General features: G+C 44.3%; 2 protein-coding genes across 3 annotated transcripts in view; one reads left to right on the top strand and one right to left on the bottom strand.

The window, feature by feature from the left end:
- Positions 1 to 13157, top strand: part of hdgfl3 (HDGF like 3) — a 14710-nt gene extending 1553 nt beyond the window's left edge. The window contains exons 2-6 of one of the 2 annotated variants that reach the window (XM_060924291.1): positions 999 to 1075; positions 1430 to 1568; positions 2421 to 2576; positions 3668 to 3790; positions 10938 to 13157. In XM_060924291.1, the coding sequence (XP_060780274.1) occupies positions 999 to 1075; positions 1430 to 1568; positions 2421 to 2576; positions 3668 to 3790; positions 10938 to 10967 (525 nt within the window). In that variant the 3' untranslated portion in view covers positions 10968 to 13157. The remainder of the gene's footprint in view (positions 1 to 998; positions 1076 to 1429; positions 1569 to 2420; positions 2577 to 3667; positions 3791 to 10937) is intronic. The other variant, XM_060924292.1, reaches the window with a different exon arrangement.
- A 457-nt stretch (positions 13158 to 13614) lies between these two features.
- The window catches only part of LOC132888223 (transmembrane 6 superfamily member 1-like), a 10103-nt gene continuing 1217 nt past the window's right edge, over positions 13615 to 22500 (bottom strand). The window contains exons 3-10 of the mRNA XM_060924290.1: positions 21929 to 22026; positions 21601 to 21704; positions 21125 to 21207; positions 20894 to 21012; positions 20393 to 20497; positions 19647 to 19739; positions 19428 to 19547; positions 13615 to 16036 (exon numbers count right to left, since the gene is read on the bottom strand). Of these exons, the coding sequence (XP_060780273.1) occupies positions 15824 to 16036; positions 19428 to 19547; positions 19647 to 19739; positions 20393 to 20497; positions 20894 to 21012; positions 21125 to 21207; positions 21601 to 21704; positions 21929 to 22026 (935 nt within the window). The 3' untranslated portion in view covers positions 13615 to 15823. The remainder of the gene's footprint in view (positions 16037 to 19427; positions 19548 to 19646; positions 19740 to 20392; positions 20498 to 20893; positions 21013 to 21124; positions 21208 to 21600; positions 21705 to 21928; positions 22027 to 22500) is intronic.

The following is a 22500-nucleotide window of genomic DNA, read 5'->3' as shown; positions in this document are numbered from 1 at the left end:
ATTTAAATATTAATTATTGCATTATGATTATTAATAAGACACTGAGTTGGTGGTTATGTTTCTGACTAACGCTTTTGACTCTGAAATAGGCGTGTGTGTGTGTGTGTGTGTGTGTGTGTGTGTTCCTGCTAGCATATTGTATGGAGGTGGTTTCATTTCCCAAAATATAAACAAATGAGTGAACGCAGCGTGAGTGTGAGCAGCCTGCTCATGCCCTGATCCACACCCCAGCGCTGAACTCAAAGCACTGAATAAACACACACTTCTCCATCCAGATACACAAGCCAGCTTCTGTTTTCACTGAAATGTTTCAAACACGCCGCGTCGCCACTTCACTGATCACACAGCGGAGTTCAGGAACGCTCCTTTCTGACTTCACCAGCTCTCTGTCGCTTGTCTCTGATCTGATGAGTTGCGTTTAGTGAGATAATTTACATATATGCATGTGATTGGATAAACTGAAATGCAGTATGCTTCTTGTTTGCTTATGTTCAGGTTTTTTTCTTCCACATGTTTATCAGCTCTGCTCCATTATTTTTTTTCCGGAGCTCACTCCATAATACATTTAAAAAATTTATATTTTAATCCTTGGCATCACATTTGACCTTTCATGTTAACAGTAACACCATTCACAACCAGCATTAAAGGTGCAATAAGGAACTCCTAAAGCTAACTGCTCAGTTGCCTAGCAACAGCACTTGAATGACTCGAGCTACCTGGATGGTGAGGTGTTGAGCCTTCCATGTTAAAAGCACAAATTTTGCTGAAATTTCACTTCACTACCACAACCCTGACCACTTTATCTATATAGCAGAAACAGGAAGTGATGTCATCCAACAACCCTGATTATAATAATAATAATTAGGGTTCTGTACAAGGTTCTATATAAAACGGTTATTTGCTGTGATTGGTCAGGAACTATATGTTTATATCTGTGTAATATCTCCTGTGCTGTGATTGGTCGGTGGTAATCTCTGCTGTTTTCTGATTGGCTGCAGATTGATGAGCTGCCAGAGGGAGCAGTGAAGCCTCCTGCTAATAAATATCCCATCTTCTTCTTTGGCACCCATGAGACGTAAGTGTGTGTATCATAGTGAGACAGTACTAGCCGTGCTAGCTATCACGCTAATAAATAATAACTAAAAGTTGTAAGTGAGCATCATGCTCAGCTTTTATTCACTGCTAGTGAAGGAGTGTGTTTTCAAATCCTTATAAACGTTTACACCATGCTGCTGCTGAGTTCTGGATTCTGTCTGGTCAGAAGGTGTTGATTCATTCTGAAATGCTGTGGTTTCTATAGTAACGGCTTGTTCACAGGGGCGTGTCCAGGGGACGCTCTGCTGATAATGTGTGTGTGTCAAGGAGTTTACACTTCTTTGTGGTTTCTCAGTAACATGACAAGCTGCTAACTTGTGTGTGTGTCCTGCAGTGCATTCCTTGGCCCTAAAGACCTGCTGCCATATAAAGAGTATAAAGAAAAATTCGGCAAGTCGAATAAGAGGAAAGGCTTCAATGAGGGACTGTGGGAGATCGAGAACAACCCCGGGGTCAAGTTCACCGGCTACCAGGTGTGTGTGTGAATCAAACCAGAAGTTGCAGTGCATTCTGGGTATTCCATGGCCACGAGGGTGCATGGCTCTGTACACTTCCTGTTGTGGTGCATTATGGGATTAAACAGTGCACTGGTGTTTCTTCATTACCAGCCATCAGACGCTGAATAGTGCACAGTGTGTAATGAACAGGATGAGGTTTGGGACACACCCTCTTCTTGTCTTTATTCTAGTGGACTGTAACATGTTTAATTTTAACTTTAAGGTTAATGTTTAAGCTCTTCAATTCAGACCACAAGATTTACTTCAAGAAGAGCATTGTGTGTGTGTGTGTGTGTGTGTGTGTGAGAGTCACAGTGTGAGTCTGAATCTTCACCGTCCAGACGAGTGTAACAGGCTGAATGCAAATGATGTCAATTTAAAGGTTAAATAAACTGAAGATTTTAATCACAAAGCCATAAACACACACACACACACACACACACACACACACACACACACACGTAAATCACTAATCAAGGGATCAAGGGTGGATGTGCACTTTATGAAAATTTTATAATGAAATAACAAACATTTGCATGTTATAACATATTTCCTTGTCTATGACATCATCATATGTGGGTGTGTCTTAACTCACATCACAATAACAACACACTGAGTTTACACAGATTATTTGTTTCATTGAGAACGTCCAAACTCACCACCAAGCAGAATGAAGATTCTCCACCAGAGGGCACTGTTACTCACCTGACCTTTGATCTTTAATACTGTGAACCTGAGCAGGTGTGTTGTTTAGGACACGCCCACTGTGGAGACAATGTTTATGTGGACTGTATAGTGAATACTGTGTGTGTGTGTGTGTGTGTGCAGAGCGTGCAGCAGCAGAGCTGGTCAGAGGGGGAGGGGGCCGATGCAGCAGATGGCAGTAGTGAGGGAGAGGAAGGAGAATCCATCGGCGAGGAAGAGGAAGGAAAGTTGAAGGGCGAAAAGGTTGGATCCAAACGGAAAAAGACAGCGTCCTCAAAGGTATGACCCGGACAAATCATCTCTATTTTTATTCACATTTTTAGTTTACTCCCTGAGAAAGAGGTGGGGCTTACATTTGAGAGGGGTGGAACTAATCAGAGAAAAGCTCCCAGTAGCTCACCTGAGGAAGGGGTGGAGTTAACAGGTCGATAAACACAGAGTCTCCTCAAACCTGGAGCTTATTTGCAACTCTTCTGTTCACCTGGGGACGGGGCGGGGTGGGGCTAACATTAGAGATGGGCAGAATTCATGGGAGAAAGTCTTACCTGAGAAAGGGGTGTGGTTAAACCTTATCTATAGCTTGTCTGAAGAAGGGGCAGGTTCACCTGGAAAATGGGTGGAGATCACTTGCATATCTTCTTTTCATCTGGGAAAGGGGTGGGGCTCATATTACAGAGGGGCGGAACTCATCCCAGAAGCGCGGAACTCATCCCAGAAGCGCTTTCTTGAAAAGGGGTGTGGTTAACATGTGGCTCACCCAAAAAGAAGGGTTAGACCTGTAGGTTCTGTGAAGGAGGGGGAGGGGTCAGTTGAAAAATGGGTGGAGCTCACCTGCAGCTAGGTGAGAAAGAGTATTAACCCACAGGTGACCTGTGAAAGGGGCAGGACTTCACTGTATGTCCTTCGAATATGTGTGAGCTGGTGTCTCCCAGCTGTGGACAGATGTGAGGAAGTTACACCTGTCCTCGGTCATGGCAGCGTCATAATGCTGTGGAGTCCTGAACGAGATGCAGCAGAAGGTCACGTGATCGATTGATTGTTTTCAGTATAATCTCATAATCAGTGATGAAACAGAGAGTGAATCAGTGATGTGAGGGCAGCGAACCTGCTGCACCTGAGTGTGTGTCAGAGCTGCAGCGACTGTCTCCATGAGCCTCATAACACACTCCATCTCCACATAGCAACTGTTGCCTAGCAACTGGCTCCAACATTTCTGCATTCCATGTTCTGTGATGACAGGAGTGGAGCGTACCATTCTGGGGGGGAGACGGGGGAATTATTATTATTATTATTATTATTATTATTATTAAACCACCAGACTGTAATAGGGCCAGAGAAATCATGGAACTGGGTGTGTGCGTGTTTTTCAGAAGTCGAAGCTATCCAGGAAGTGCTCGGCTGAGGAGGAAGAGAAGGACGGGAAAGAAGACGAGGAGAAGAGAGACAACGATAATGACCTGCAGAACTCAGACAAGAAGACGTGCTGTCCAGGGGTATGTCTGTCTGTCTGCCTATCTGTGTATCTGTCTGTCTACATGTCTGTATGTCTGTGCATCTGTCTGTCTGTATATGTTTGTCTGTCTATCTGTGTGTGTATACGTCTGTCTGTCTGTCTATCTGCACTGTAAAAAAAGAATAGTCGAGAATACTTGAAATTTCAAGGCAACCGTCTGCATTAAGAATTTTATGTTTTGCCAACGATGTGCCCATGATAATCCAAACTATGATAACACTGTTATCTTTATTAAGAATTCTTAATTAAGTCAATTTTCAATTCCTCATTCTGCCAACATAGATTTCTCTTTTTGCTGAACAGTGGCATTCACAGTAGTACAAAAAGGCAATTGAGGTTATCACAATTTTTTTTACCTTTATTTGGATAGGACAGTGTAGAGACAGGAAATGAGCAGGAGAGAGAGACGGGGAGGGATCGGGAAATGACCTCAGGTCGGAATCGAACCCGGGTCCCCAGATTTATGGCATGGTGCCTTATCCACCTGAGCCACGACAACATGAGCTTCAATCAGAGAGAGAACCACATTGCCCAGCCCTTGCATTTGGGAGAGGAAACCCCGTGTCTTGGTCATTAAGAGCATGCGCTGAATAAACACCTGTGACAATTATGTATTTTCAATTCAGATTATTCACTATTGCATATTTACACATCATTGAGGTGCACCCTATCAGTTTGATGTGGATTTTTCTGTTCGTTAATAATTATTCATATTTTCTTGTCCATTCAATTGTGAATATGGAATTACTTGAACAAAGCGTAATTCTATTTTTTAGAATTATCCACATCAAGAAAAATCCACATCAAACTGATAGGGTGCACCTCAATGATGTGTAAATATACAATAGTGAATAATCTGAATTGAAAATACATAATTGTCACAGGTGTTTATTCAGCACATGCTCTTAATGACCAAGACACGGGGTTTCCTCTCCCAAATGCAAGGGCTGGGCAATGTGGTTCTCTCTCCGGTTGAAGTTCATGTTGTCGTGGCTCAGGTGGATAAGGTGCCATACCATAAATCCGGGGGCCTGGGTTTGACTCTGACCTGAGGTCGTTTCCTGATCTCTCTCTCTCCTGCTCATTTCCTGTCTCTACACTGTCCTATCCAAATAAAGGTAAAAAAAATTGTGAGAACCTCAATTGCCTTTTTGCACTACTGTGAATGCCACTGTTCAGCAAAAAGAGAAATCTATGTTGGCAGAATGAGGAATTGAAAATTGACTTAATTAAGAATTCTTAATAAAGATAACAGTGTTATCATAGTTTGGATTATCATGGGCACATCGTTTTCAAAACATAAAATTCTTAATGCAGACTGTTGCCTTGAAATTTCAAGTATTCTCAACTATTCTTTTTTACAGTGTGTGTATGTGTCTGTCTGTATATTAGCCTGTCTGTGTCTGTCTGTCTGTATATCTGTCTGTTTTTCTGTCCATGTATCTGTCTATCTATATATCTGTCTGTCTGTATGCAGCGTCTTGCAAAAGTATTCATCCCCCTTGGTGTTTGTCGTGTTACAAGCTGGAATTAAAATGGATTTTTGGAGGGTTAGCACCGTTTGATTTACACAACACGCCGACCACTTTAAAGGGGCACACTGTCGTTTTATTGTGACACAAACAATAATTAAGATGACGAAACAGAAATCTGGAGTGTGCATAAGTATTCACCCCCTTTCATATGAAACCCCTAAATAAGAGCTGCTCCAACCAATTCACTTCATAAGTCACATAATTAGTTGATTAAGATCCACCTGTATGCAATCAAAGTGTCACATGATCTGTCACAAGATGTCTGTATGAATCAACCTGTTCTGGAAGGACTCACACTCTGCAACACGACTAACAGGGATGTGATTTTTCCGCGAATTCGCGGAATTCCGCTTTTTTCACCTCAAAATTAAAAAAAAAAAAAAATTTCCGATTTTTCGCTCAAAAATCCGCATTCATATCCTATTCGTTCCGACTTTCAGTAATTCCGTCATTGAGATGAAACGAGGTACGTGATTGGCCCATCGCTCTGTAACAACCAATTAACGCGCTTGTTAGATAGCTGTACGTAAGCTCGCTTCAAACAAAGAGTTGAAAGATGGCAGCCTCTGTGATCGAGCGTAAAGATGCCCCTGATCATCAGTTTGGTGTGTGTGTGTGTTTTTAAAGTAAATAAACATGGGGAAGAAGAAAAAACAACCCAGCTCATTTCTTTCCCCATAATAAACCTGTGAGTGGTGATGAACGCTATGAAAGCTGTGGTGAAAAGGTTAGCATCGGAGGCTAAACCTTCTGAGGAGAAAAGAAGGGGCGGTTTTTATTTCAGTTTGTTTTAGTTACGTCCGAAGAAACAGCAGTTTAAATCACGGCTCTAGTTTACAAATCAAAATGGTTACTCAGTGAAAACAAAACAAAAGCTAGAGCGAGGGGGAGTGGTGTAGAGAGAGGGGGAGTGGTGTAGAGAGAGGGGGAGTGGTGTAGAGCGAGGGGGAGTGGTGTAGAGCGAGGGGGAGTGGTGTAGAGCGAGGGGGAGTGGTGTAGAGAGAGGGGGAGCGGTGTAGAGAGAGGGGGAGCGGTGTAGAGAGAGGGGGAGTGGTGTAGAGAGAGGGGGAGCGGTGTAGAGAGAGGGGGAGTGGTGTAGAGAGAGGGGGAGTGGTGTAGAGAGAGGGGGAGCGGTGTAGAGAGAGGGGGAGCGGTGTAGAGAGAGGGGGAGCGGTGTAGAGAGAGGGGGAGCGGTGTAGAGAGAGGGGGAGTGGTGTAGAGCGAGGGGGAGCGGTGTAGAGAGAGGGGGAGCGGTGTAGAGAGAGGGGGAGCGGTGTAGAGAGAGGGGGAGCGGTGTAGAGCGAGGGGGAGCGGTGTAGAGAGAGGGGGAGCGGTGTAGAGAGAGGGGGAGCGGTGTAGAGAGAGGGGGAGTGGTGTAGAGCGAGGGGGAGCGGTGTAGAGAGAGGGGGAGCGGTGTAGAGAGAGGGGGAGCGGTGTAGAGAGAGGGGGAGTGGTGTAGAGAGAGGGGGAGCGGTGTAGAGAGAGGGGGAGCGGTGTAGAGAGAGGGGGAGCGGTGTAGAGAGAGGGGGAGCGGTGTAGAGAGAGGGGGAGCGGTGTAGAGAGAGGGGGAATGGTGTAGAGAGAGGGGGAGCGGTGTAGAGAGAGGGGGAGCGGTGTAGAGAGAGGGGGAGTGGTGTAGAGCGAGGGGGAGCGGTGTAGAGAGAGGGGGAGCGGTGTAGAGAGAGGGGGAGCGGTGTAGAGCGAGGGGGAGCGGTGTAGAGCGAGGGGGAGCGGTGTAGAGAGAGGGGGAGTGGTGTAGAGAGAGGGGGAGTGGTGTAGAGCGAGGGGGAGCGGTGTAGAGAGAGGGGGAGCGGTGTAGAGAGAGGGGGAGCGGTGTAGAGCGAGGGGGAGCGGTGTAGAGCGAGGGGGAGCGGTGTAGAGAGAGGGGGAGTGGTGTAGAGAGAGGGGGAGCGGTGTAGGGAGAGGGGGAGTGGTGTAGAGAGAGGGGGAGCGGTGTAGAGCGAGGGGGAGCGGTGTAGAGCGAGGGGGAGCGGTGTAGAGAGAGGGGGAGTGGTGTAGAGAGAGGGGGAGTGGTGTAGAGAGAGGGGGAGCGGTGTAGGGAGAGGGGGAGTGGTGTAGAGAGAGGGGGAGCGGTGTAGAGAGAGGGGGAGCGGTGGGAGTTTAACCCGGGAAAGTGAGTCTGTGAGGCGGCAGTGATGCTTGACCCCTCCCCCCTCCCGCCTCCTCTCACTTTACCTCAGAGTCTCTGCCAACTTCATCACAGATTATTTCACCTTTTTCACTCCAAGTTAGTTTTAATTTTCGCTCAAAACTTTTCCCACAGCGTGGATGTAAGGTAATTATACACAATTTTGATTTGTTTATTCAATATTAAAATGTTAGTGCAAATAATACATACTGACCAACTTTTCAAAATTCTCATGAGGGAGAAAAGTGCATGAAAGACATGTTCAGTTGGCCGAGGGTCTGCTGCGCGGTTGAAATGATAAAAACAGTGGAGCCCAATTAATTGCAAACACATTTTTTGTGAATGTTGTTTAGTGAAAAAGTGATTTTTATTCTTGCATATGAAAATCCTCAAGTGAGTGAACACTGTACAGTTCTGTATATGAGTCAATTTCACAGAAAACTTTTTTTTTTTTTGTCCGGACGTGTTTTGTTTACATTTTGAGATTTCTAAAACCTTTTTATGGCCTCATATGATAAAACATTATCAGTTCTACCTTGCATTTCAAAATTTGACTACTTTGGTTCATAAATGTGCATTTTGTAGCAAATTTTAGGGTCGAAAATGAGCAAAAATGGCTGTCCCACTGAAAAGAGACTTTTTTTCAGACATGATTCTTAATGTTAGACAAAGGTGGAATTGAAACTTTTTCATGTTCAACGACAAGACTGTGGAAACCACAATGGACATATGATGTCACAAATTGAAAATGCAATTAAGAAAATATATTTTTCGATTTTTTGTTAATCTTTGTACCTGTCCCAGAGGTTTGTGTCAGTTCTGTTACCGTGATTAATCACATAACAAAAATAAATGATCCCAAAAGCTATTATTGAAATTATTTGTTGCCAAGGATCTACATATTCTCACCTTTTATATGGATGGCAGAATGAACTGAATCTGAGAATATTTACTTAAAAATTTCAGTTTTGGTAAGTAGTCTATGCATGACTAATTTTTTGTGTCAATCCTGTTACCCTGTCTAAACGGGGTGTGCAGTAACTTAATCAAATATTAGAAGTTGCCATACATAAGAAGCAAACCGGGAGACTACCAGGAGAAATAGAGTTTAATAAATAATGGTGGATGAATTCTTATGTTGCATCATGTTTGTTTGAAAAGGCACATTTAGGTATGTTCAACTTCTACAGTAATTCTCATCTCATCTCATTATCTGTAGCCGCTTTATCCTGTTCTTCAGGGTCGCAGGCGAGCTGGAGCCTATCCCAGCTGACTACGGGCGAAAGGCGGGGTACACCCTGGACAAGTCGCCAGGTCATCACAGGGCTGACACATAGACACAGACAACCATTCACACTCACACCTACGCTCAATTTAGAGTCACCAGTTAACCTAACCTGCATGTCTTTGGACTGTGGGGGAAACCGGAGCACCCGGAGGAAACCCACGCGGACACGGGGAGAACATGCAAACTCCACACAGAAAGGCCCTCGCCGGCCACGGGGCTCGAACCCAGGACCTTCTTGCTGTGAGGCGACAGCGCTAACCACTACACCACCGTGCCGCCCTCTACAGTAATTGAAAGTATAAATTTTGTTTTTCCTTATACAGTTTTCTATTTATTCTAATGCAGATGATTTAATTTAGAATGACATTTTTAGGTTTCATGTTTTGGCTTTTTGTCAGTTAAGAATCACTGAATTGACTATAGGGGCTCAGAGTTGCATGTTGACCATTAAATTGGCTTGAATTTGTTAATCATGACAAGTTTTTTCTTGTGTGTTTGCTTGCCATTTTAGTACAATTTTTAAGTCAGAAAACCCCAGAACCCAGGAGCTTCGGGGGGCTTCGCCCTCCCTTGTCCCCCTACCAGGGCACTGCCCTGGACCAGCTGGGGGCCTGCGGCCCCCAGACCCCCAGCTAAAATTTTCAGATAGTTTCACCAGCCCCAAATCACATCCCTGGACTAAGCAAGCAACATGAAAACCAAGGAGCCTCCAAACAGGTCAGAGACAAAGTTGTGGAGAAGTATAGATCAGGGTTGGGTTATAAAAAATATCCCAAACTTTGAATATCCCACAGAGCTCCATTAAATCCATTATAGCAAAATGGAAAGAATATGGCACCACTACAAACCTGACAAGAGAAGGCCCCACCCACCAAAACTCACAGACCGGGCAAGGAGGGCATTAATCAGAGATGCAACAAAGACACTAAAGAGAACACTGAAGGAGCTGCAAAGATCCACAGCGGAGATGGGAGTATCTGTCCGTAGGACCACTTTAAGCCGTATACTCCACAGAGTGGGCGGGGCTTTATGGAACAGTGGCCAGAAAAAAGCCATTGCTTAAAAAAAATCACGTTTGCAGTTTGCCCAACAGCATGTGGCAGACTCCCCAAACACATGGAAGAAGATTCTCTGGTCAAATGAGACAAAAATTGATCTTTTTGGCCATCATGGGAAACGCCATGTGTGGCGCAAACCCAACGCCCTGAGAACACCATTCCTACAGTGAAGCATGGTGGTGGCAGCATCATGCTGTGGGGATGTTTTTCATCTGCAGGGACAGGAAAGCTGGTCAGGACTGAAGGAAAAATGGATGGCACTAAATACAGGGCAATTCTGGAGGAAAACCTGTTTGAGTCGGCCAGAGGTTTGAGACTGGGACGAAGGTTCACGTTCCAGCAGGACAATGACCCTAAACATACTGCTAAAGCTACACTGGAGTGGTTTAAAGGGAAACATTTAAATGTCTTGGGAATGGCCTAATCAAAGCCCAGACCTCAATCCAATTGAGAATCTGTGGCATAAACTGAAGATTGCTGTTCACCAACGCAACCCATCTAACTTGAAGGAGTTGGAGCAGTTTTGCCTTGAGGAATGAGCAAGAATCTCAGTGGCTAGATGTGCTAAGCTAATAGAGACACACCCCAAGAGACTTGCAGCTGTAATTGTAGCAAAAGGTGGCTCTACAAAGTATTGACTTGGGGGGGATGAATACTTATGCACACATCAGATTTCTGTTTTTGCATCTTAATTATTGTTTGTGTCACAATAAAACAACAATGTGCACCTTTAAAGTGGTCGGCATGTTGTGTAAATCAAATGGCGCTAACCCTCCAAAAATCCATTTTAATTCCAGCTTGTAATGCAACAAAACAGGACAAACACCAAGGGGGTGAATACTTTTGCAAGACACTGTATCTGTCTGTCTGTCTGTCTGTCTATGTCTCTTTCTGTATTTGTGTCTCTCTTTCATAACACTGATTCAGTTCTTGTTATCTCCATGTTGTACATAAACACTATAATATTACACTGTTATCACATGGTTATTACAGCTGTATAAAGTGTTATATATTATAAATATGGTTGATGGAGTATTTGTGTGTGTGTGTGTGTGTGTGTGTGTGTGTGTGTGTGTGTGTGTGTGTGTGTGTCCCAGCAGAACCAGCTGCTGCGAGAGGAACATTAGATCTTGAAGAACATCTGATCATGTTGTGGTTTGTTCTGTGATGTTGGAAATGTAACTCGCTTTGACATCATCTAAATAAATAAATAAACATTATGTTACTATAAAATCACCAATCAGTAAACAATATTAAAGCCACAAGTACAGAGAAATTCATCCACGTCTCATCAGCAGAGCCATGCTGAAGCTAAAGCACGTAAAATTAAAGGGGCAGTAAGTCATATTCTCGATTACAGGTGCAGGTTATAAAGTGCTACAGTGGATTCGATTTAGTTGTGTTTGAAAATGGTTTTGATGTTCCAGTGTTCAAGAGTCTGAAATGTTGCTTACTGCCCCTTTAATGTGCAGTGTCAATGAACACTTTATCAGATGTAATATAGTCATCAGTTTAGCGTAATGTTCTAGCTGTAGCTGTTATAGCTGGAGTGTTCACCTGGAAACCAGCCCACTCTCTCCTTAAACCCTCTGACCTTTCACCCTGAACCTTGACTTTTTACACTAAACCCTGATCTTTGACCTTTCACCTCAGTGTTTCCTCTCATCAACCCTGACTGTTTAACCCAACCCCACCCTTTCACCCTCACCTGACTGAACCTCGACCCTTCAGCATAACACTGGTCATTTGTTGCTGCCTTTCTGTAAGCTTTTACTTTAATGCTACCTTGTAAGTGTAAGATCTGACCTTTGACCCTAACCCTGACCTTTCAACCCAGCCTTTTTTCTTGCTAACTCTTTGGTTTGACCTTAACCTCGAACAAACCCCTAGTCGTTTGCTCTAAGCCCTAATCCTATTTTTCTTCATTATCTCTGACCTCTGTTTGTAACCTTTGTCCTAACACTACCCTTTAAACCTAAACTCTCACCTTTGACCCTAGCCTTGACCTTTTACTTTAAACCCTGACCTCTTTCTGAAAGACATCTTTCTTTTATTTTAAAACTTTGACCATTGCCCTGATTTTTCAACCAAGCTTTTTACCACAGTCTTGACTTTTTTTTTGGCTAACTCTAACCTTTGACCTTAACCTTGACCTTTCATCTTTTACCTTAAACCCTAATCTCTGACCCAAGCCTTGACCTTTCTCCTTAAACCTTGACTTTTCTGTGTAACATACATGAAATTTCCCTAACCCTATCCCAATACCTAATTCTGACCTTTCACCCCAGGGTTTTACCCTAAACCTTTATCATTCCCACTTACCCTACCCTTTGAGCTTTCACCTTAATTTCATGACCCTTTTTAACCCAAACTCTGTTATTTCACTCCCTAATCTTTCTTTGCACTCTATACTCTCTTTTTTGACCTTTGACCCTGCCCATGCCGTGTGTGTAAGCCCGTGACAGACCGACAGAGAGAGTGATCGGTATAAATAGTGGTTTTGAGTCGCATACTGTTGATGGTTTGAGTTCATGTTGCTGTAGAATTCGGGACCACGCTAAAGGATAAATACTCGTATGTTTTTTGCTTTGTTTTTTTTTTTAGTTTTTTTTTTATAAATAAAGTGAATTCTGGTTCCTGTGTCCGTGCGCTTGCTTGTTTCTTAGCTCTTTAGTGGCATGCTGTCTGTCCTATTAATTCTGTAAAATAGAAGTCATTCGGAGATTAGCGCTGAGTCCGAGGCAGGAAGTGTCTCCTAACGTATAGCACTTCATGACATCATCACTGAACAGAAGACGCTCTTTTACTTCCTGATCTGTGTTTATATAAAGAATATATTCTATTTATTTTTGATGATGGTAGATGACACATCTGTGGTAAGTGTTAGCGCATTTGCACGTCCTGATTTAGTCACATGACACGCGTTTCTGCATCAGCATGGGTGGAGCTTAAAGTGAACTATGGCATCATTAGGGAGCCTGCTGATAAACACAGCCAACCTCCTGTTATATTCCATAACTACACTCGAGTGTTAAGCCAAAGAATTAAAAAAAAAATCATTAGGTGATGTCACAACACAATCGAATCCACTGATTGGCTGATGGGATTTACCAGAAGCCCCGCCCCTTGTTAACTCAAACATGTCTGTCAGTGAGTAAAATCAGGACGTCAAGATCATCAGTGTAGATCTTTTGCCCCTCCTTATCTTTGTTATGCTTGTTACAGTTCTATCTTACATTTTCAACGTTTGTAGTTCACTGTAAACTGTTTTTCCTGTTTATTCACAAGACTTTTACAGAATAAATTGTTGGAATGCACAGTTTCATGTCTGCTTAGTCTCACTACACAAGTGAAAGAAATGTGTTTGTTTAGGTGCATTTGTTTCAAATGCACCTAAAAACTTTCCGACACCCAAACCGCTTCATTTTATCGGTTCTGTTTCTTTTGAAATAATTTTTGTGAATAAAGTTCTTGAACTAAAAGGAGTGGATCAGTGAAAACAGACGGCTCAAAGAGATGACTTGTTCGAGTATACGATAAAACGACATGAGTGTGAATTTATTCATTTTTATAATTATTAAAATAGTGTTTTATTTTTATGATAAAATAAAAAAATATTGTAATATAAATAATTAATTGAATATTTAGTGTATTTTGCTGCAACATTAATAATGCAGTATTTGCCATTTACAGTGTGGTTGTGTGAAGTGAGAAGGAATGCAGCAATATTAATTTGTTTTTATTTTCAAAATGTTAAAAAGTTTAATACAGTCAGTGATGTTCTTGTGCACACAGCAAAAATTAATTTCACTTTTTATTTGGGCGGCACGGTGGTGTAGTGGTTAGCGCTGTCGCCTCACAGCAAGAAGGTCCTGGGTTTGAGCCCCGGGGCCGGCGAGGGCCTTTCTGTGTGGAGTTTGCATGTTCTCCCCGTGTCCGCGTGGGTTTCCTCCGGGTGCTCCGGTTTCCCCCACAATCCAAAGACATGCAGGTTAGGTTAACTGGTGACTCTAAATTGAGTGTAGGTGTGAATGGTTGTCTGTGTCTATGTGTCAGCCCTGTGATGACCTGGCGACTTGTCCAGGGTGTACCCCGCCTTTCACCCGTAGTCAGCTGGGATAGGATCCAGCTCGCCTGCGACCCTGTAGAAGGATAAAGCGGCTAGAGATAATGAGATGAGATGAGACTTTTTATTTGGACTGATGAAATTCCTCAGGTGATTAATGTCATGGGTAAGATTATCATGGGTCCCATCACTCTGACCCATGACATTAACGTCTGTATCTATAAAGATCTGAAACAATGTGATGTTTGCGTTGTCAGGGTAGAAGATCACTTGTGTGATTATAAGAAAGATTTGAAAAAGGAAAAAGTCTCTACCTCACACTGACATATCGTATACATCATCATGTGTACAGTTAAACAATTATTTCCCGTAAATAGAGTCCTGATTGTGAGCTGCAGGTTGAGTCCTGTCCTGACGGGGTGCTGTAGGGAGGGTCAGTCTTGATGAGGTGCTGTAGGGAGGGTCAGTCCTGATGGGGGTGCTGGAGGGAGGGTCAATCCTGACGGGGGCGCTGTTGGGAGGATCAGTCCTGACGGGGGAGCTGTTGGGAGGATCAATCCTGTCAGGGAGCCGGAGGGAGGGTCAGTCCTGACGGGAAGCCAGAGGGAGGGTCAGTCCTGATGGGGCGCTGTAGGGAGGGTCAGTCCTGACGGGGAGCCAAAGGGAGGGTCAGTCCTGATGGGGCGCTTTAGGGAGGGTCAGTCCTGATGGGGGAGCTGTTGGGAGGATCAGTCCTGTCAGGGAGCCAGAGGGAGGGTCAGTCCTGACGGGGAGCCGGAGGGAGGGTCAGTCCTGATGGGGCGCTTTAGGGAGGGTCAGTCCTGATGGGGCACTGTAGAGAGGGTCGGTCCTGACGGGGAGCCAGAGGGAGGGTCAGTCCTGACGGGGCGCTTTAGGGAGGGTCAGTCCTGATGGGGAGCCAGAGGGAGGGTCAGTCCTGACGGGGAGCCAGAGGGAGGGTCAGTCCTGACGGGGCGCTTTAGGGAGGGTCAGTCCTGATGGGGAGCCGGAGGGAGGGTCAGTCCTGATGGGGCGCTGTAGAGAGGGTCGGTCCTGACGGGGAGCCAGAGGGAGGGTCAGTCCTGACGGGGCGCTTTAGGGAGGGTCAGTCCTGATGGGGAGCCAGAGGGAGGGTCAGTCCTGACGGGGAGCCGGAGGGAGGGTCAGTCCTGACGGGGAGTCGGAGGGAGGGTCAGTCCTGACGGGGCGCTTTAGGGAGGGTCAGTCCTGACGGGGAGCCGGAGGGAGGGTCAGTCCTGACGGGGAGTCGGAGGGAGGGTCAGTCCTGACGGGGCGCTTTAGGGAGGGTCAGTCCTGACGGGGAGCCGGAGGGAGGATCAGTCCTGACGGGGCACTTTAGGGAGGGTCAGTCCTGATGGGGAGCCAGAGGGAGGGTCAGTCCTGATGGGGAGCCGGAGGGAGGGTCAGTCCTGATGGGGCGCTGTAGAGAGGGTCGGTCCTGACAGGGAGCCGGAGGGAGGGTCAGTCCTGACGGGGAGCCGGAGGGAGGGTCAGTCCTGACGGGGAGCCGGAGGGAGGGTCAGTCCTGATGGGGAGCCAGAGGGAGGGTCAGTCCTGACGGGGCGCTTTAGGGAGGGTCAGTCCTGACGGGGAGCCGGAGGGAGGATCAGTCCTGACAGGGCACTTTAGGGAGGGTCAGTCCTGATGGGGAGCCAGAGGGAGGGTCAGTCCTGACGGGGAGTCGGAGGGAGGGTCAGTCCTGACGGGGCACTTTAGGGAGGGTCAGTCCTGACGGGGAGCCGGAGGGAGGGTCAGTCCTGATGGGGTGCTGTAGAGAGGGTCAGTCCTGACGGGGAGCCAGAGGGAGGGTCAGTCCTGACGGGGCGCTTTAGGGAGGGTCAGTCCTGACGGGGAGCCAGAGGGAGGGTCAGTCCTGACGGGGAGTCGGAGGGAGGGTCAGTCCTGATGGGGCGCTGTAGTGTCAGTCCGGCCATTTTGGGTTTTGCTGATGAAGAAGGCGGGACAGCTGATGCAGCGGTAACTGAGTGCCTGAGGCACTAAAGCATAGAGCAGGTTAAAGGTGAAGAAGACAATCAGTCGCTCACTTGGAATGCGGTATGTAACGGGAGTCCGAGTGTGTAGCGACGCTCCAATGTGACAGAACTGAGCCTGAAATGAAACAAAAATATAATGAGTTCCACTTTACATTACTGTTATAATTCCCCTCAGCCTTAATGAAGTACTGTTTTAAATTAACATTGGAAACATTTCATTTAGGACACAGAGGTCCCAAGTTTCCAACTGCCAAATGCTGGTCCATTTCTGAAGTGATCCCAGAGGTTGAAGCTGCACAGCGACCAATCAACGGCGGTGAATCCACCAGGGGGTGCGGGAGGGGGTGTGCCCTTCTCACTGGGGGTGTGGGGGTCTCCCCCAGAAAACATTTTAATGGGTTAGGGTTAGTAACTCTCAGCTACAAACTTTAATTCCGAAAAAAAAAAACAATTCTCCAGCGTACATTACAATGGAGGAGGAGGCGAAGGAGAAAATACAAGTTTCGGGTGATAAAGTATTGAACTGCACAAACCTGACTGCAGTGTCCAGCTTCAGCTCCAAAGGAAGGAGGTCACTCTCAGGGGAAACATCGAACTTCTGATTAATCTCAAACCTGACTGGGTGAAATTAATTTATGGGAATACAAACTGTCCCAGTCTCCCCGCTCTCCCCTATTAGACTTGTGGGCTCATATATTTAAACATTAAAGCGTTACTTGTTTGTCTCTTATGACTCTAAAACTTGTCCTGGATCTGGAGAAAATCGCAAAAACATGATCCATTTTTTGTTTATAATTTGTTCGATGCTAACAGCAGTCATTGTAAGACTAGACCAGCGTTCATTTCCACAGATGAAGCGTTTATATGTGGAAAAATCACCGTCTACCAGCAGTTATCAACAGGGCTGACACTGATAAGTTAACATTTGGATAAATCTTGACAGATCTGTGACATTACTCTTTAGATTTTTCAGATGCAGATATTTTTCGTGTCTTGGCGGGTCAGTTGGTTCGGATATCATTTTGCAGGTCTGATCCACCACATACAGGTTGCTTGGGAGGTCTGACACGCCTTCATCGTACTGCTGGTTTAGCTTCTCTACAGCTTAGCTCTTTCAAAGTGGAGCGCTAACTAGCTAGAATGTCAGTTAGGTGCCTAAATATTACTACATTTTGAAATTGATGCTCGCTATCAAGTAACATTCTGCTTATCAGGTAAATTTTTTAGCTAGCTTGACATAACAATGAGAATGATGTGATTTACAAACACAAATATGACTCATGTATTCACTGTAAATATTATTATTATCTTAAAAGCACCGTTGATCCTTGGTTGAGTCTCCTTGGCCATCTTAACCTCCTAGGGCTTAGCGGTCACATGCGTGGACAGCACTTTTTAGAAATTCGGAACAAGAATCCAAATATGTGGACATACTTTTTCTCTAAAAGTACATCTTATCAAAAGATGATGCTTAGTTTTTATTCTAATCAGGTTCTAATAAGCCCAAATAGCAAAGAGAAATAAAAAAAAATGCATGTAAAAAACCAGCTTGGGCCTTAGGAGGTTAAAGGTGGAGTACAAGATTTTGGAATAACGGTTCCCGCAAGCCATATTTTGAAAAGAAACACGCCCGCTCTTGCCATGCTCCCACCCCCCGCGTCTCCACCCCTCCTCCCCCCGCGTCTCCACCCCCCTCGCTCTCGCTGCCAGGGTGTACACTTGTTAAAACGACAACACTGTCCTATCCAGTGGCGTGCACAGATAGACACGAGGTGGTGCTCAATCACCTGCCCCTCTGCCCTCTGTCCAAAAAAGTGCCCTTTTGATTTTTTTTTTTTTACAGTTTACTGAGGCCAATGTCGACATGATCTTTTAGAAAAGCCGCAGCATTAAAAGCGTGTGTGAAAATAATGTCCCGATGTGTGCCCCCTCCGCACACACACCGGACCTCTGTCTCTCTTGCTCTGTCACGTGAACAAGCGTGCAGTGCATTCAATGTGAGGTTGCAGCAGCATAGCGTCCTGGAAGCCACGGCCTTGTCGTAGCGCAGACAACACATCGGGCAGTCCGTCAGCTCTTCCCCTGCCCCACCAGCCAGGTAACACATGAATCGAGTGAAAATGTATTGTTTGCCCTCTAAGCCCAAGCTGTAATTATTTTGTCATGAAGTAGCCCGTCGCATACAGAAACAACTGCACATAAGTATTATATTTTTTGCTAGACCATTTTCAGATTTAGGAAAACAAAAATTTCTTTTTCTATTTTGTTCAACTAGAGATTCCTGGCAAAGTCAAAAAGCCTTGATGTAATAAATTAACATTAAGTGGTTGTTTTACACCTTTAAAAACTAAAACAGGTCAGTGGCGACCCGAACACAAGAGGAGGGTTAAATCTCAGACTTTTATAATAAGGTGTTCCACATGCGCAAAAAAGTGCCCTTTTTCCCCCCAGAGCACTTGCCCCCCAAAATGTCTGTGCACACCACTGGTCCTATCTGAAAATGTAATAAATACATAATGTTATCTTACCTATCAAGTAGAAACAGGGCCACTATTGCATCGGTTTGAAGTCCTTTTTGTTGTTTGAGTCGCCGCCAGCGGTCGAACGCTGCGCCAATGTTCACTCTGGTCTTGACTCGTCCTTTTTCATAAAGTTTCCTGGCAGTTGCCTTTTCGAATACAGATTTTCGTTTTCTTTTTTGACCAGTTGTGTGCGTCTGTTCTGCCATAGTGTTATGTAATTATTGTAGGCCAGTATCTAGATAAAATGGGCTAGTATGGTAGGCTATCTATCCGTTGCTTTGAAATGGCTTAAGTTCACCTGTAGTGCTCCCTGCGCATACTGTATGCGCAAGGGTAGGGGCGGGGGTGGGGCGGTGAGGGTCGCGGGCTTCAGTCTGATTGACGTGTCAGTATCCAATCATTTTGAGGTGGTACCTCGATAGGATTGGATGGCGTTTTTCCTTTATTTTACACTGTAGACTGGATTAAAATATTTCATTTTTGGGTCAAACCTTCTATTGTCCTGCTTGCAACATGAGTGTGAGGAGCTTTTCAAGCAATATGGTAAAAAATACTCCTGAAAAAATCTCGTACTCCACCTTTAACTCAGGTGAAGAGATTCAGATAAGATTTAAATAATAGATTGATCGAGTCAAGAACAAATTCTCATCTCATAGTTTCATTTACAAACTGATGATTTGCTAAACCAGCTGTCAAAGTAAAAAAGAGACAGTTTGCCCACTAGCTAGTTAGCAAGCTGATGATTTAGCAAATCATCTAGTTAGTTAGTAACACGGCTGCTCATCATGCTAACTAACCAGTTGGATCTCATTCCATTTACACAACTAACTAACCAGCTAATCTGCAACTTAGTTATCTGGAAAGTCAGTTCAGAAAATCAGATTAACTGGAGTGCTGAAGTCTTAGAGACGTGAAACTCTGTGTGTGTGTGTGTGTGTGTGTGTGTGTGTGTGTGTGTGTGTGTGTGTGTGTGTGTGTGTGTACCTGAGCCATGGCTCCAGCGTGCACCAGACTCAGATCTGGCAGCCAATCACAGCCCGGAACACACAGTCCATACATCATCATTATAACACATGGAGTGGAATAGAGCATGTTCACTAGCATCTGTAACACACACACACACACACACACAATCTACATCACTGAAACACACAGAGTGGGGTAGCGCATGTTCAACAATATTTGTAAAAAACACACACACACCTGTACAGTTGGATATGCTGAGGGGTCTTTGAGGTAAGGTTCATAATTTAGCACATAATCGCGACACCAATCAGCAGGACAGTCCAGCACCACCTACACACACACACACACACACACACACACACACAATCCGACAATGACAGTTTCATGAAAGATGATGGTTAATTTTCCATGTATGTGCAGAGAATAGCACTACGGTTTCACTAACAGATTTTTTCAATTCTATGTAAATTAGTTGTGATGCTGTAAAGCAGCAAATCCAGCGGCGCGTGTGGTCCGACGTTCCCTCAGTCCTCTGCTTATTACTTTAGTCTTTAGTTCCTACCTGCAGTTATTTCCTATTTAGTTTCGTTAAGTGTGTATTGAGCCATTAGAACAGAAATAAAGCAGGGAAGGAAGCCGCAGAGATCGGTGGTGCGTCTGGTGAGTGTACATCACTAATACAATTAGCTTGTTTTGCTAATCTAATCTGAGAAGAAGGATAGTACAAAGTCAAGCATATAAAGCATAAATCACACAAGCAGTTTTCACACTCATTAGTGCACTATTTAACGTTGTTAACTTTAAAGCTGTATATGGTGACTGCTGTTTCTCAAAAACGCTCAACAGGTCACGCCCACAAGAGACGGCCTACAAGCAACATGAGTGACTGATCACACGTGTGTGTGTGAATGTAGAGTTATACGCGCTTGTACACAGGATTATTAGCATTGTTTATCATCGCGTAAGGTGAAGGTTTTCCTCACCAGGCCTCGGAGAATGGAGAAGGTCGAGGCGAACATGAGGCTGAGCACGAAGAACAAATCCGCAGGTCTCTGTAACAGTGACTTCATCTGTTCACACTGAACATTCTGCACAACAGAGACGTGAGGAGTTTTAGAGAATTCGAATAAATCAGAAATAAAATCAACAAAAGGGAGCAATAATATAAAAATGTGCAAATAAAAATCAGGAATATTTGAGAGGAAGTGAAGCCACGATCATTATACACACCGCTTAACTTCAAGTGTGTGTGTGCGTGCAAGTTAATAATTTGAGGAGTTGTTTAAAAATGTAAATGAATCATTCATTCAAGTTATTTATCAGTGAAAGTGTAAGTGAATCCCTCGATGAGTCATTTCAAATGTGTCATTTGAGGAATCGTTTACTAATGTAAGTGAATCTATGAAGGAGTCGTATCTGGTTGTAAATGAATCACATGAGGAGTCATTTACACAAGTGTGTGTGTGTGTGTGTGTGTGTCTCACTGTTGGTGGTAGTTCTTGTGCTGCAGGCTGGTTAAACACTCTAAAACAAGCCCACACAGAGACACACACGTAGAGCAGGTGGAGCAGAAACAGAGCGTTCAGCTGAGTACCGTATTTACCTGCAAAACACACACACGCACAGAGAAGTGAATAATTTAACGAGTCTTTTACGAATATAAGTGAATCACTTGAGGAGTCGTCAGCGTCTGTGTGAGTCGGTCCTGTACTCACCCACCACACTGCCTGGAATGTAAACAATGATTTGCATCAGGAAGGAACCAACCCAGTACAGGCCGATCGCTCGGTAACTTTCCCTGCGAGTGAACAACACAAGCAACAAAACCAACAAGAACTCTAGAGTCGTTTACAAACATGTGTAATGATGAACGTAATGGAAGTGAATCAGGCAAGGAGTTGATTCAAATCTCACTACCAAATGTATAGTTAATTAACTGACGTGTAGATCATCACAGGTTACAGTAATTATTAAAAATAACCAGCCAGTGGATCTCTACCGTAAGCCACTGATTTGAACCTGTTCGTTAACTGTAATTATCTGTGATACTGTAGTGTAGCTGTGTTCTTATCGAATATGATGTTGAGGAAAGGTGATGATCACATACACTAAGGGTTATGAAGCACAGTGACATGAGGGTAGTGTGTGTGTGTGTGTGTGTGTGTGTGTGTGTGTGTGTGTGTGTGTTTACCCCCATGTTATTGCTGCCACCATCAGCAGGTACATCAGATAGTGAGCACAGCCATCCCAATAGGAGATCATGTGGCCGTGAGCTGTATTAATGTGAGGATTCGCCTAAAAATCCAAAACATCATCAACTACTAACACACACACACACACACACACACGCATGCACACACACTAACTACACATTTCTTCCAGTGTTCTCAAAGTCCTAAAATGAAATCATGCTAAAACTATAATGTTCATAATTCACCAAACTAATGTTCACTTGCTGCTTTCTTAAAATAATCTCATTAAATTATCTGTTATTAATGAAAAGGTCACGGGACTGATACCTGCTTTAGGTAAAAGGTCATGAACCCGTCGATGATGCCATCCTGCTCGAGGCCTATTATTAGGTTCACTACACTCAATAATGCATACAGAGCGTACACTGGAGGAAAACACACGCACATAGAGAAATCCTGAATGATTAACCTTGGAAATATCATATCATATCATAAATAAATTAATTGCCAGAAAATGAGATCAGGAGTCATTTACAAATCTAAGTGAATCACTCAAGGAGTCATTTACAAATCTGAGTGAATCACTCAAGGAGTCATTTACAAATCTAAGTGAATCAGTCAAGGAGTCATTTGTAAATGTAGAATAGAATAGAAACACTTTTTATTGCCAGGTGTGTGGACACACACGAGGAATTTGACTCCGGTTCACTTAGCTCTCATAGTACAAAAACAGATAAAAAGCATATACACAAAACAAACAAAAAAACAAACAACAACAACAAAAATAGGTGCATAGTGCAAAGTAATCCTGGTAAGTCAAGTATGGAATAGATAAATAAATATAAAGTATACAGCGTGCACAGAATGACGGTATAAGTGTTCAGATATTTTACAAGTGA

Source organism: Neoarius graeffei, chromosome 6, assembly GCF_027579695.1.
Source record: "Neoarius graeffei isolate fNeoGra1 chromosome 6, fNeoGra1.pri, whole genome shotgun sequence".
Classification (NCBI taxonomy): Eukaryota; Metazoa; Chordata; class Actinopteri; order Siluriformes; family Ariidae; genus Neoarius; species Neoarius graeffei.
The sequence above is the reverse complement of the archived record's forward strand: the minus strand, read 5'-3'. Positions and strand labels throughout refer to the sequence as shown.